Source organism: Acanthisitta chloris, unplaced genomic scaffold (genome assembly GCF_000695815.1).
Source record: "Acanthisitta chloris isolate BGI_N310 unplaced genomic scaffold, ASM69581v1 scaffold4514, whole genome shotgun sequence".
NCBI classification, from domain to species: Eukaryota; Metazoa; Chordata; class Aves; order Passeriformes; family Acanthisittidae; genus Acanthisitta; species Acanthisitta chloris.
The window spans coordinates 226,070-240,689 of record NW_008669755.1 but is presented as its reverse complement, the minus strand read 5'-3'; the positions used below and the strand labels follow the sequence as shown (position 1 = coordinate 240,689).

At 46.1% G+C, this 14,620-nt stretch overlaps 1 protein-coding gene across 1 annotated transcript in view; it reads right to left on the bottom strand.

Moving 5' to 3' along the window:
* The window catches only part of LOC103801031 (arf-GAP with GTPase, ANK repeat and PH domain-containing protein 1), a 226,479-nt gene that overhangs the window by 18,537 nt on the left and 193,322 nt on the right, over positions 1-14,620 (bottom strand). The window contains exon 14 of the mRNA XM_009073430.1: positions 13,306-13,528. Coding sequence (XP_009071678.1) covers positions 13,306-13,528 — 223 coding nt within the window. The remainder of the gene's footprint in view (positions 1-13,305; positions 13,529-14,620) is intronic.

The window sequence follows — 14,620 nt, the reverse complement described above, 5'->3', positions numbered from 1 at the left end:
TCTATCAAGTTCATGGGTGTATGTTTTTTAGCTCCTGCATCAGACCAGAGAGGATGGACCACTGGGAACTGCTGGGTCAGACTCTTAAATGGCACCTTGGTGGGCACCTCTGATCCCAGTGCTGCCTCGCCAAACCAGACCTCACAGCTGAGCACTGGCAGGTCCTGCTGTTTGCTTGCAGTCCACCTTTTGGGAACTGATTCGGAGGAATACAGTAACCTTGAATCCTGCCTGGATGCTTGGGAAAAAGCTATTGCTCCCCTAGAGATCAAGTGGGCAGCTGCCCCTTAACAGGAACTGGTCTATGAGCTACCACCACATGTCTAATTAATGACCCTGCCGGTCGCAGCTGGAAGAGCTGAGCTGGGGGTGATTAATTAAATTAGCTGGCAGAGGAAATTACAGTGGAAAAGCCAAAGTTTGATTGCTCCATAATTAACCACAGTGCAAATAATATCTGCATCTATAACTTCCAGCAATGAGATCAGAAGCCAACTGAATTTGGCACTGATTGAAGCTGTAAATATCCTGTGGTGAAAAATGATAGGTTTGTTCTGAAGGGAAAACTTACAGAAATGGACATCCAGCAGATGCAAGAGGGGAGCAGGGACAGGGGAGGAAAGTGCACTGGAATTAGATCTTGGTTTCAGCTGATTTCTGCAGTCTTCTGGAGTGAGGAGAGAAACATTTTAAAATCTGCTGTAGCTGCTGAACGCTGTGAGATTTCTTGCCAGAGATCCAGTGAATCCAGAAAGCAAAGGCCACTGAGATCATTAGTTTCCCTGGGAAAGGCCTGCACAGCCCAAAGTAACCAGTCCAAACACCTCCATCCCTTCTCCTAGGAGTGTTTGCTTGAACTACAAGAACCCATTTTCCAAGTGCCTGCAAACCCCTTCAGCCCCAGTCACTGCAATCTCATCAACCCCCTTAGGGGTTTCTTAAGATACTCACTGAAGACTTGAAATATTTCTTAGCATTCTCTCTCTCTTGCTCTGCATCTTAATGTGTACATGGGTATCCAACAAGCCGTCTGACTCCACAAAAATGCAAATGTGACAACAAATGTCAGCTAAAACATTGGATTTGGACCTATATTAACTTCATGAGTTTCAAAATTTTACAGAAGAATCACTTTCTGGACATTCTGTTCTCTCATTTCCCTTGGAGCATTCCCAGCATACTATGCCTTGCCTGCTCCTCCATATACCCAAGACCCCTTGTAAAACACACTACAGCCTTCAAAAAAGATTCAAAATGTTGGTGACTGATTTTTAACACACAAAACAGGTACTCTGCATTTCAAAGGGTCCTTTGGCTGCCGAGTTTATCCAACCTCCAAATGCATTTTGCGGCTGCCCCAGCAAATCTGTGTGGCAGCGCCAGGCTGTCGTACTGCCCCCAGGGCTGACGTGCCACAGGCAAGAGACTGGGCTCTGAGATGATGTCAGTTAGAAATTTCACAACATAATTAAGGAATGTTTCTCTTCCCCAGGTTTAAATTCCCTGTTCTTGCCCTAGAGCTGGAAGCAGTGAGGTTGACAACTCCTGCAAGTATACATCAAGTTATCTGTGCACAGACTGAGAGCCAAACACTTCCCCCAGAGCAGGGGTTACCTGCACAGATGTGGATCACCTGCAGCGTGCAGCACACCAGGAAATCCAGGTCTTCTCCCAAGGGGATGCCAGACAAAGCAAGCGCTGACCTACACCTACACACCTCTTCTGCTGGTGGTGGTGTTCACAGTAGCCAGCTGAAACCACAGCTGGGAGCACCTGGGCCAGCCCAAACTGCAGTTCTACTGCTCAGAATTGCAATTGTAATAACATTTTAAATAACAATATAATTTTAAATAATAATATTTTCACCTTGACTGGAAGTCTGAACGAGTAATGCTAATTAATTTCTGTAGCTGCTTTTTTCTCTTCCACCTTTTCACCTGAACGCAACAGGTGAATCCAAGCAACCTCAGGGATCTGTTTGTGGCTGGTCTGAGCTGTGGGAGCTGCACAAGTGGCCAATGCAGATCTTGTCTGGAAAGCCACAGACAGGAGCACATGCGTGTCATTAGCAGGGGTTTAGAGCTGCACATTTTGGCTTCTTGAGAGGAGAAAGGGGAAAAAAGTCAACTTCTGGATGTCATCTTCATAAGAAGAAGATAGTTAGCTTTAGCACACAGTGACACAATCCTGTTCCTTCCACTTGCAAAGCAGTCTTTTTAAAAGCATGATGGAGCTGTGATTGAATTGTGCATGCACCTTGGCTTCCCAGGCCTGGCTGGTGCTGCAGAGAAGGGAAAATACAATAAAAACATCCCTTAGGAAATTCTGACCTGGATGAAACCAGGAAAATGTAAATCTTTTCGGGAAAAAGCAAAGTTAGCTGGAAGATTTCTAGGCCATAACATAATCATCTGTTCAGCATGAAGACTTTTTGAAGCTTAGCCCATCTGCACCTTTTGAGGCTTCCCAATTACCATGAGACGGCTTCTTCCAGCTACCGAACCTCTCGCAGTCTCGCACAAAAAACTGCCTCAGTGCCAGGACTTTGCACAGTCTGCACAATCTAGTTAATAGGCATGGGAAGGCATTTCATCTCACTCTAATTTCTACCTCTGATTCTTCACCTGTGCTCACCTCAACACATTTCAGCCTGCTATTTAATTACTTGAATTCTGGTCTGGTTTCTTCTGGCCACTCTGGTGTCCCTCATCAGCACCCTCCCAGCAAAAACCCAGCAGCAGGAGCATTATCTCTGACCAACGAAGAACATTTGAGAGCCGTAGGGAACCTGCATTTGGGCTGGTGTGTATATCAAGTTTCAGTCCAGTCAAAAGCCAGCACCATCTTTTCACTGCTGCCCTTTTCATTTAGTTATCTTACTGAAGTCTTATCTCCCCAGTCCCTTGCCATAGGCTACCAGCTTCCTGCAGCGCCAGAAACAAAGCTCAGTCTTAAACAAAGGAGGAAAAAAGGGAAAAAAGCACAAAAGAAAGTTGGTCACAGTTACTGTTAGGGAGCCCTGCGGGTTCTGTAGCCACGAGCAAAGCAAAGACATGCTGCTGCTTCTGTGCCTAGTGTCACTGGCCAGCAAAGCCACCAGGAGCACGGCGAGGCACTGCCTGCCTTTAAAGCACTGTTCAGTATCCCACCGCTGGCTTCAGCCTGCTCTTTGCTCTGCTGTCCCATGAGCTGAGACAAAGCCACCTGCCATCCAAACAGCCTCCCAGGGCTGACATGGGCAAGATTGACACGAGAGGACAAAGGAGCACAACCACCACCATCACTAGTGACAACTACCAAAAGCTTGTTGCCCACAAACACAACATTCCTGTAACATCCCACCTGGGTTCAGCCTAAGAAAAGGTAACCTGGGGACCACCTCCCACCCTGCCAGAGCCTAACCAGTTGTCACATTTAACCAGAATTATAGAATTCTTAGCCGGGGAAAATGCACATAAAATGGCAAAAAGAATTTATACTGCAAAGCTTCGGCAGCACAAACCAAGAAGAAACTGACTTTACAGCAACTTATGCCACATATGGAAAGCAACTTGAATTCTGTTAGTTAAAATGCCTTATGTTTGAGGAACCCCGATGTACAATGAGACAGATGTGACCTCAGGGCAGGAGGAGTGAAAAGCACAGGTTAAATGCTGAAAAGCTTCAAATAAAAAGGAGATATTTTCCATAAGTCTTCTTCCTAACAAAACAGATATTTTTTAATCTGCTGCATGTTTTCCCTGCCAGATAAGTAGCTCTGCTGAGTTGTTCAGAAGCAGCAAGTGCTCGACCCCTGGTACTTCCCAAAGCACTCACAGAGGAGCCTCTGGGTCTGCCCTGGGGACCTCATCACAGCTGACACTTGGCATTTGGCAGCTTTCTCCTCAATGGCTTTATTTGGGCCTTTTTAGTACTACAAGTTCCAGCCTTGCAAATGGCAACACAAGTGTTTCCTTCTGGAAACAACTGATAAAATAGCCACTGTTAAATACAGTGAGGGCAAAGAGCACCTTGGTAAGGCTGCCCAAGGGCTTGGACAGTAAACTTCCCTTTTCAAGTGCTTTCAGCCTGCCATACTTACAATGAAACTCTCCATGTTTTTCTCCTCAGGTGCTGTGGCGCAGGGAATATGTGCACACACACATTGGAGTGTGTAAATGGTAAAAAGTGGGCTCCAGAAAGTCTGCTAATACAGGTGCACTCCTCCACAAAAATGTTCTCTTTCAGCCTCTGATCTCACTCCTGTTTTCTTTCTAAATGCTTATGAGGAAATCAAGGAATTTTCTGGGGCAAGACTAACCCACAGTGGCTGATAGTTCCTTTCCAGTTGCATTGGCCTTTGGTCATTAGCTTGATGTGAGCCACATTTCCCATCAATTTATAAATAAAATTGTTTCCCATTTGAAATTCAGCTTTTCCCTTTTCTATTCCTCTGTTGTACTGCCACAGTTAAACACTGGCCCAAGTAGTTCCTTATAAAAACAGTGATGATTCTCTACTGGCAAGTTCTAAGTTGACCTTTTCAAGTAGCTTATGGCCAAGCAGATTTGAAGTCCAGTGAAAACATGGTGTTCCAATCTGAGATGCTCTCTAGCTCTGCTAGGTGTTTGGGAGAGAAGCAATACAAAACACCAAATAATCAGCCCATGTCTAAACTGGAAGTCAAGTTTGAAGCCAATATGGTTTTGAGACCTTAAAAACAGGCACTCAGCCCCCAGACTGGTTCTTATTCTAGCAAACAACAAAAAACCCATCACTTTTTGTACAGCTGATCATTGACAGATCAATACTGTTCTCCCAATACATCTCCCCACTGTCTCACTCATCACTGCCCATACAACAGCAAGAAATCCTCATTGCTCGAGTCCTGACCTCAAATCCTAGACTTCCCAAAGTATACCAGCTCATCAATTTCTGTTTTTAGGAAATTTCAGCTTACCTCGGTGCTTTTCAGCATGGTAGCCAATGACACACAGAAATAGAACTAAAAATTGTCAAGAATCTCAGTAGAATAAAGGTACCTGGAAGTTAACTGGACCTCCAAAGTAAAACATTGCAGCCTCTATCACCTGGCCCTACTGCAGGACCCTCCAGAGGCAGGATGTCCTCAACCACCTCCAATTTGCAAGCTTAAGACACTCAAAGATGTCTTTCTTTGAGTCTTCTGGGGGTATTCAGAGTGGGTTTCTCATTGTTTTCATTGACACTGAAAACTACCTCCAGAAACAAAGGGTGAGTGTTTCACACAACTCCTGGGAATGAGGTGTCACAGAAGAAATCCACCAAACGTCTCTGGACTTGTAAGAAAATGGGAAAAAGCTGCTAAAATAGAGACTGTGGCCTTTCTCTTCCTCTTGTTTGAAAGTGAAGCTCCTTGAAGGCCCTTCCCTTCTATTTAGCTTCAGTACTCAAAGATTGGCCATTGCCTCTGGCCCACTACTCAGCACTGGGTTGGAAGGGACCTTAAAGCTCATCTAGTTCCACCCCCTGTCATGGGCAGGGACACCTTCCACTAGATCAGGCTGCTCCAAGCCCCATCCAACCTGGCCTTGAGCACCTCCAGGGATTTAATAAAGTGGTAATGATGCTACTTAGATGAGTGTTGTGGCTCTTACACCTCTACTTTTCAATGGATGCTCCAACGTGCTGCAGGAGGAGACAGAAATACTTTGCAGGTTTCTCTTTACCATCAATGAGGAAAATAATGACTGTAACAATTATCCCAAACCAGGCTTCTGTTTACAAAGTGTGTGGGCTGCTATCAAAGGTAGATTTGCACACAAGAAACATGCAGTTGAAGGAACCAGGGAGCATTTCATCTAAAGCGCTCATTAACTTGGACGATCAGGATTGAGAGGTTTGTGTTGTTGTGGTTTGTTTTATTTTGATTTTTAATCATCCAGGCATCTCCCATGCGCCGCACAGGCACCAGTGTTTTACCAGATCAGCCCCTGGATGACAAGGTCTGCCCAAAGAGCTACACGGACAAGAAAACAGGGTACTACCACGACTACCCTTCATCTCTGGAGTGCTGCATCTCAGCTTCTGAGGACTCCAAAGGGTGAAGTCTGACCAGCAGCCAGCCAAGCTGGCATTTCATTTGCCTCACTTAGTTATTCCTATTAGATGCATTTCCTGGAAGCTACTGGTAAGTGACAAATCTTATTTTTTTTTTCAAATTTAATTGCAAAACAATACAATGACTCTAATCTGAAAGCATGTCAGAACCAGTTTGCTTCTGCAGCTGCACGGGGTGAGGTTTGAGCTCACTGGCAGATATGAATCAGTCTTTTTATTTATGTCTGTGTTTGAAAATGCAATAACCTAATAACTAATAATTTATACATATTCCTCATTATCTCCATGAAATATCTTCTGTCCAGAAAAGAGCTAATAGAACTCCAGCTCACTGGGAGTCGTGCTGATCGTGGAGTTCAGCCACCAGCAAGACCAGGAGTGAGTTACGACTCTCGGGCTTTGCTGGTGTGTTTTTATTTTAATTCCTTTTACTAATTCCTTCCCCAAGTCTGCCCTGCTCACGGGACTTGCTGAACTATCCTAAGTCAAACCCAATGTCCCCTAGTAGCTGTTGGGTCGGCAGAAGCCCAGCTGTCTAAACTTTATTGGCAGTAAATGTCATTCTTGCACACAAACTGCATGCCTGGAAAACCCAAAGGCACATCTTGGGCTATCACATCCCATCACGTTCCCCGACGAGATGTGAAAACCGAAATGGAAAACGTCAACAGAGGCCGGCCACGGCGAGGAGTGGGGCATGCCCACCGACGAGCGCGACGCAGTGACAGAGATGGATTTGGAGTTGCAATTAGTGGCACTGTCATTTTCGGGCGATCCTGCCAATTAATTAAGCCTGTCAAATGGAAAAACAGCAGCATTCACATGATAATTTATATAGGGAGAGACTAGCCTAGCAAAGCTGCCGCTGCCATCAACAAAATCCCCTTCGAGCACTTCAGAAAAACAATGAAAAAACATAAAGAAGTAGAAGGGGGGAAGAGAAAGAAAGTTAAACTGTCCTTGTTATAATTGTTAACTCTGATCACTCAAGTAGAAGACGGGCTGATTAAAACTCCAAACGAGCCCCTAGCTCGCTTAAATCTCAGAGTCCGGAATGATAGAATCAGAGGAGTTTATTCATACCATTAAGCCCCAGAGAACTTAATTGAAAGAAGAGCATAGCCTGGACCTTGACAAGCGGGAGGTCACAGTAATTGCTGCCGGACATATTTAACATTAAGATAATCAGGCCATTAATTACCCTTTGGATCATTAAATCAGCCAGTTGCAAAATGAAATTTCTGCCTCTATTACTCACTTGAGAGACCACAGGGGTGGCTTTTAATTTATCAGGGAGCTTGAGATACAAAGGACCAGGCTTGGGGAGGAAGAAACAGGGGGAGAAGGGAGGGGGGTTTGCTTCAGCAGAGGCAGGAATATCAATCCGCCATGCTTGGTGATCGTGGCAAATTAACTAGGTAAGATAACCCTCAGCTTCTAAAGGCAGAAGCTGGGGGTATGTAAATAGATGAGGGCAGACAGGGAGATCAGAGCCTGCACACCACTTAGCAGGATAATAAAGGAAATCATCCTTGATTATCAGTGCTAATTTGGACACTGCCGGTAGCTTGTTATGCGTGTTCTGAGTAGCATTTAATTAATTCAATTGCTTGTTAATGAGGGAAGTGACATGTGGGGAGCAGATGCCACCCAACTGCAGATGGGTTCTGGTCAGCCCTTCACAATACATTCTTTTTTTTTAAATTTATTTTTAAAAAAACCCTTCCCCCACCCCTGGAATGGGGAAGGTGTCAAGCGTGGAGAGGCATTCAAAAGGCACAAAACACTGACCTCATCAGGCCAAGAACTGCTAAGAAACCGGAGCCGACAACTGCGGCGAGAGGTACTGATGCTCCCCCAGGCCCCATTTGTGACACCGCCGCCTTATGCCAGGGATCCAAGACCAACAGCCCCAGAACAGCAAGGAGACAGCCAAAAAGAACCAGAAATGAGGAGAGATGGAACAGAGCATCCTTGCACGATCCAGGACACAACACCGGGATCTGAGGCACTCAGTTTCCCTGGGCTTGCCCTTTATCTGTACTGTCTGTAATGAAGGAATAATTATTTTCACAAAACAAGGAGGCCCAGATTAATGTTTTCACAGAAGGCATGGTCTGATATGTTTCACTGGAGTCACTCCCCAGTTATCCCCCAGAAAGCATCGGCGCCGCGGCTGCTCCCTCGGAACAGAGCAGCCAGCCAGGCCACAGCATAGGGCTGCAAACCTCGGCTAAAACCCGTCGAGCTGCATAATGTTTTCCCTGACACCATTAAATACAGCTCATTAGCGAACGAGGAATCAAACTGGATCTGACGTCTTAAGGTGAAAGTCAATTCCTGATACTGCTGGCTCCCAACTCCAGACTTCCCAGCCAGGTTTATATTTTCTCCTAACCTTTGGTGCCCAGAACAAACAGGGCAACTGCTATGCAAACAGACTACCTGAGCACAACTGCCGCAGATGCTCCAGCCTCCAGCTAAAAAGCAGAGCTTAAAACTGCCCGAGCTTCTGCTAGCCACTCATCCCTTGCTTAGAAGGTGCAGTTTAAAGGGAGCTGGAGGTTGGTCCTGTGTATGAACATTCTTAAAAAGGTGCTGAAATGGTGGAACCCTTTCAGGTTTGCATGTAGCTAATGCAGGTATTTGTATCACTTGAGTAGGAGAAGAGCAAGTGTGACTGGGATGGTGCCTGGACATAACACTGCCTTCCCTCCTCCCCTCTGCTTGCCCAGCAGCCTCCAGCTGGTGGAGGTTGGCACATCCATCTCAGTGCAACAGAGAGGGAGACCTTGGAAGCTCAGTGAAAGAGGGTGAGGAAGCAGATAATCATCTCCTGGAGTGGGCAGAGGGATGGTGGCAGCCTGTCTCATTTGGAAAAGGCCAACAGTATCTTAGGAAGTCAATGGTGACAAGCAAGTCTGCCACGTGAGCAGGATCAGTCAGTAGATGGAGAAAGCAAAACATGTGTGTCCAGAAGAAAGCTAAATATCTAGTAGGAGATCTGCACACCAGTGCAGAAGCCGCAGGGGACACAGAGTGCAGTTTCCAGCTGGCTCCCCCAGGTCTGTGACATTCCTCTGCGGAGCAGCTCTGCCCTGCTGGGCTACTCCAAAGTGCCGGCGTAAGGGTGTGCTCAAACCATCAATAGCAATTAGAGGGAAAATCCTGATCTCATCCCCAGCCCCAGTTAATTGTCGCAACATTGATTTACTCTAATTTGACTTCTTACTCCAAATTAAACCCACATTACCGAAGGAGGGACCACAGGCAAACTGCCCCTGCTTGCCCCCTCCCTTGCTTGCCAATAAATTTGGTATTGAATACACCTGGAAAAGATCTGCTGGTTGTCTGCAGGATCCATATTGCAAGACCCTTTTCCTTTTCCCCCCTTTTTCTTTTTTTCTTCCTCCGAGTAATTAAAAGATGCTTTTCTTGACTAATGATCCCCCTGTTTAGAAATGGGAAGTCGATACTCCTTCACCAGCAGTCAGCTTCAATTTGTCACCGGGCTCCCGAAGTTTGAGCGGCGTTTCTCAGGGCTGCTGGTAATTGCTGGAACCAATTACCAGCTTGCCAAAGCTGACCTAATCAGGGACCCACGGACACCACTGTTCAGAGGGCAGCTGGTCTCTGCTCCCTTCCACACTCATGTATTTGCCCGTGCTTGGGTTTTCTGCTGCTTCACGAACTTTTCGTGCCCACCAAGAGCGCGCGTTCATTCCTCCTTCCTCCCTGTAATCACACCAACACCCTCAGTCTCACCTTTGCCTCGTGCTGCTGCTTTACCCTGCAGTATTTCCTTGGGAATTTCACCACACCTGTGCTCCCATAACATTCCAGTTTAATGCCAGAGGCCATAGAAGATGCTGGTTTTGATCCAGGGGCACCAAATGACCTGTAGATCTGCCTAAAGGATCACAGGAGGTCTGAATGGTTTGGGTTGGAAGGGGCCTTTAAAGTCCATTTAGCTCCAAATCCCCTGCCATGGGCAGGGACACCTTCCACTAGCCCAGGTTGCTCCAAGCCCCATCCAACCTGACCTGGAACACTTCCAGGGATGGAGCAGCCACAGCTTATCTGGGCAACCTGTGCCAGTGCCTCACTACCTTCACAGCCAAGAGTTTTTTAACAATATCCATCTAACCCTGCCCTCTGGCAGTGGGAAGCCATTCCCCTTATCCTGTCACTTCAGGCTCTTGTCCCAGGTTCCCTCTCCAGCTCACTTGGAGTCCTTTTAGACACTGGAAGGCTCTAAGTTCTCCCCTTTTCTTCTCCAGGCTGAACAACCCCGCTCTGCTAACAACTTTCGGTGCTTTAGGGGTGGCACAGTGGAGACTGAAGCACAGACACATGCGTATCATACAGAAACACAGGAGAAATTTGTGTTTATCTAGGGTCTTTTACTGCTGCTTTGTGCTATGCCATGAATCAGCTGGGGGAACAATTAAGAAATCTTCTGTTCCTGTGTTTCCACTACTTTATAGGCACAGCCTGAAGGTCTGAGCAAACGTGGAAAGCCATTAGGTGTGAATTAATGAGCGGAACTGAAAATGGGAACACAACGCAGGAGAGATCACAGAATCACAGGTTGGTAAAGACCTCCAAGATCATCAAGTCCAACGTGTGACTGATCCCCACCTTGTCAAGTAGACCAAAGCACCAAGTGCCACATGCAGCTGTTCCTTGCACACCTCCAGGGATGGTGACTCCCACCACCCCTGGATGCAGCATGCAGTAAGCAGGGCTGCAGAAGCGAATGAGGATATGAACAAGTTTGGACAAAACTTGGAGGAAAACATGGGAGTACTTCCTTCTCCCATTGGCTGGGGCTTTGTGGAGAGTTCCTTAAAGAAGGAGCGTGTTGAGTGTGTGAGCACTCACACAGCAGCTCTCAAGATTCTGGCTGATCCCAGAGCTCACCAGCACTGGCAGAAACAGCCTCCCACAGTGCCAGCTCTCCGCTCTCCTCCCTGTCACATGGGGCTATGCTGAATGCTCCTTTCTTCCTTGATCTCCCTCCATCCTTTCTCCACCAGAACTCCAAAGAACTTGCTGACTTTCTTGCCTCTTCCCCCTTTGGTCCCTTAACAACAGAAACTGGGGTTGTTTAACTCTCCTTTCAGCTACTTCCAAGAGGATTCCTCATGCAAAACTGCAAACTGCAGTGAGAACGTGGCATGCACAACTTCTGGATGAAGAACTTGAACCTATTTTCTTGCCACAGCTTGGACAGAAGGATTGTGATGCTGGCTGAGACCAAAGCAAAGCACAAAAAGAGGCACACACTTGGAAAAAGCAGACTCTGCTGGTATTTACATGAAAAATAGCACTCCAGTCCCTGCTGCAAACAGCAGAACGGGAGCTGCAGAGCAAGATTACAATTGCTTTGTGGAAAAAGTTCCACATCATGTTAATTCCACCTTTTCCAGCACCTCTTCCATCATGTCACTGTGCACTTGGACACAGAGCCAGAAATTCCTATTCATAAAATGAATAATTTTGTCCAAAAATGTTACAGTGCAGGAAAGAAAGTGCAACGATGTCACTGACAATCAGAAGAAGCTGAAAACAACCATAAGGATGGACAGAAACAAATTAGGAGAATTAAAATCAGCCCTAAGCATGAAACACAAAGCGAACAAAGTTGATTTTCTGTAAGTAAAACTCAACCCCACATGAACTATTTAGTTCAAATGGATGGTGCTCTTTTCATCACAGCCACATGGATTTTAGGTTTTTCATGATGTTTATTATATGACTATTAAAATAATGTGGGTTTTCTTCTTTTAAAAATAAAATTCTAAGTGAGTGTCTGCCTGTTCCTTGCAAGTATTTAGAACTGAGGTATCTCTCCAACTCCCCTCAGGAGCAAGGAGCAACATATTTTGTTAGGTGCAGGAATATAAGGATGAAAGTGATACCAGTGACTGAAAGGCAGCGAGAAGTTCATCTTGATCTGCTGGATGAAGTCACTATGTTGCCCAGTAACACACCTGTATGCTCAGACATCCCGTTTCCATCTGAACCAAACCTCTCTTTGTGTCTCCCTGAGCACTTTTATATGCACAGTCATTCATCTAAGTAGCCTGATTAATGCAGCGGCTTCATTCTCGAAGTTGAACCAAAGGTGGCACCACAAATTCATTTTTCAGGGCTAACGAAATGATGCAATAAGGAGCAGTTTACTTTATTACAGACAACAGCACAAACTTACTCCTGCACCATGGGAGGTGGCCCAGGGATGTGCTCTCAGGTTACCATTGCACCTGACCTGGAACTGCAAAAAAGCAGGATCCTGACATACACATCAACAAAATCAAGACGTAATTCCCTCTGAGTTCTTTCATATGCAGGAAGCACAGACCAAGAGCTGAACCATTGTCCTGGGGATGGAGCAGTGCTCAGATGCTGGCTGCCCCTTGGAGCTCCCCCAAGACCACCACAATGCCCTTCTGAAGACAACTTCAAAGGCTGGCCCAGCATGCAACCTGGTCCAGAAGGTCTTTCTCCTGCCTGAACCCCCTGCCAGAGGCCACTCCACTTCCTCCACACCAATATGCTGAACTTACATCCCAAATATATTCAAATCTGTATTTTCAAAACATCTATCTCTGACACTGCTCAGATAAATTAAGCATAAAACCCTTTATTTTTTGGTAGGACAACTTATCACAGGAAGATTTTCACTGTGTGGAGCTATGAGAGGTTTGTAAAATACTGTTCTCACAGGCAACACTCCCCCCCCTCCCCCAAGTCATGGTTTCACATGGGAAATAGCAATCAAGTCCACAGTGAACATCTGTGAAGAGAACCCAAAGACCTGATGGCCAGGTACAAGTTTCTGAATGAGCTCAAACTTCTGAAGGCAGATTATTAATCACAAACTGATAGTCCAAGGGACAGGAACTGTGTGGCCGACCAAGACAAAGAAACGCATGACAGGATAATTCAGCTTGAGGAATGACCAGGTGGGAGGTTTCCATCTCCCACTGTTGTCAGTCAGGCAAATGAACAACAACATTGTAGAGCTGCTGAGGAAACCTTCACAAGAATGAAGAAGTAACAAGGTCACTCAACTTTTTACATATGTTCATTCTGGGCATGCAGTGAAGGTGTATCTACATGGTAATTTTTACAAGGTTCACTCCAACGCAGATTTTAAAAGGAGGAGTATCACATTACTACCCGCTGTGTGCCAGAGCATGATGGAGTCAGCAAGCCTACCTTGTGGAGTCTGATGAAGGTTTCATGTGGCCTTGGCTGTTCTCCTCCCAGACGCTGTTGGCCAGCTCGTTCCCGATGGCAGACATCACCTTGATGAGCTCTATAGGCCAGTCGTCCAGGTCCAGGGAGCGTACCCGGGACAGATGTGTGCCAAGGTTTCGGTGTATACCTGAGCATTCGATACATATGAGGGCTCCAAGATTCAAGCTGGCCCAGTCGGGGTCTACAGTAGAAGGGACACAAGCAATTAGGACAACGCAACACCCAACAAAACTTTTAGTTAATGTTTGTGGATGAAGATTTCAGCTCTGGGCATGGAAAAATGCAAGTGTCCTGTCTGAAAGCACAGCTGGGAGGTCTTCTGGTAGGGTCAGTGGAGATACCAACCCTTCTGAGAAACCCTCATGGAGTTAAAAAACACGTGGGGTATCTCAAAAGCCATATCACTTTGCTTCCAGTCAAACGAAAAACATAACTTAGAGAGAAAAAGCGAAACAAAGGAAATGTAACCTAAGTCATGGGCAGCGGGTGATGTAGTGCAGAAAGTCACTCCTTGGGAATCCAGATGCACTCGCAGCCAATCACAAAGGAAAAAGGAGAAAACAAATACAGAGAGACTAGAATATGATGTCTCTGTTGCTAACTACATCAGCTCCCTGAATAACCATCCATGCCATCAGCTGCACGTGGCCCTCAGGTCTGGCAGGCTGTGGGAGATGCTCCCATCCCTGAGGTCAGGGAGATAAGCACCAAGACGGAAATGTGACATGCAGACCAGTCCCAGTGTCGGTGTATGAGCCAGCAGGATCCCTCCCACCTAAAGCAAGCCCTGAATGACAGGGCTGGGACAAACCTGACACAAGCTGGGAGATACAATTTCCCAAAATGATTCAACTCTTTTGCCACTATCCTGTGCAATTTGAATCTAGATTTGTTTCACCCTCTCTCCAGCAAACACTCACTTTAACAAATGCAGTGGAAGACATACAAGATGAATTTTTGGTGTTTGGGTTTTTTTTCCCCCTCCCCCCCCCCATTGTCAGATCTTTTCTCCATGCCTTACCCCACTCATCACAAAGAACTATCCCAAATGCCAAGCAGGAAAATGTGGATTTATTAAGAAGACAGGCAATTTTTATCCCTGTATAAATAAAATTTAGAGCAGATAGAAAATGAATTTCCAGCATTCTCTTCCATTCAGGAAAATTTCATCCTCCCCACTGTGACTTGCACCTTGATCAGACTGCTCATCTGAAGGTGAAAGATCATTTAGGAGAGTAACCTGTCCCCACCATCTCCTTCACCCCTTTGAATC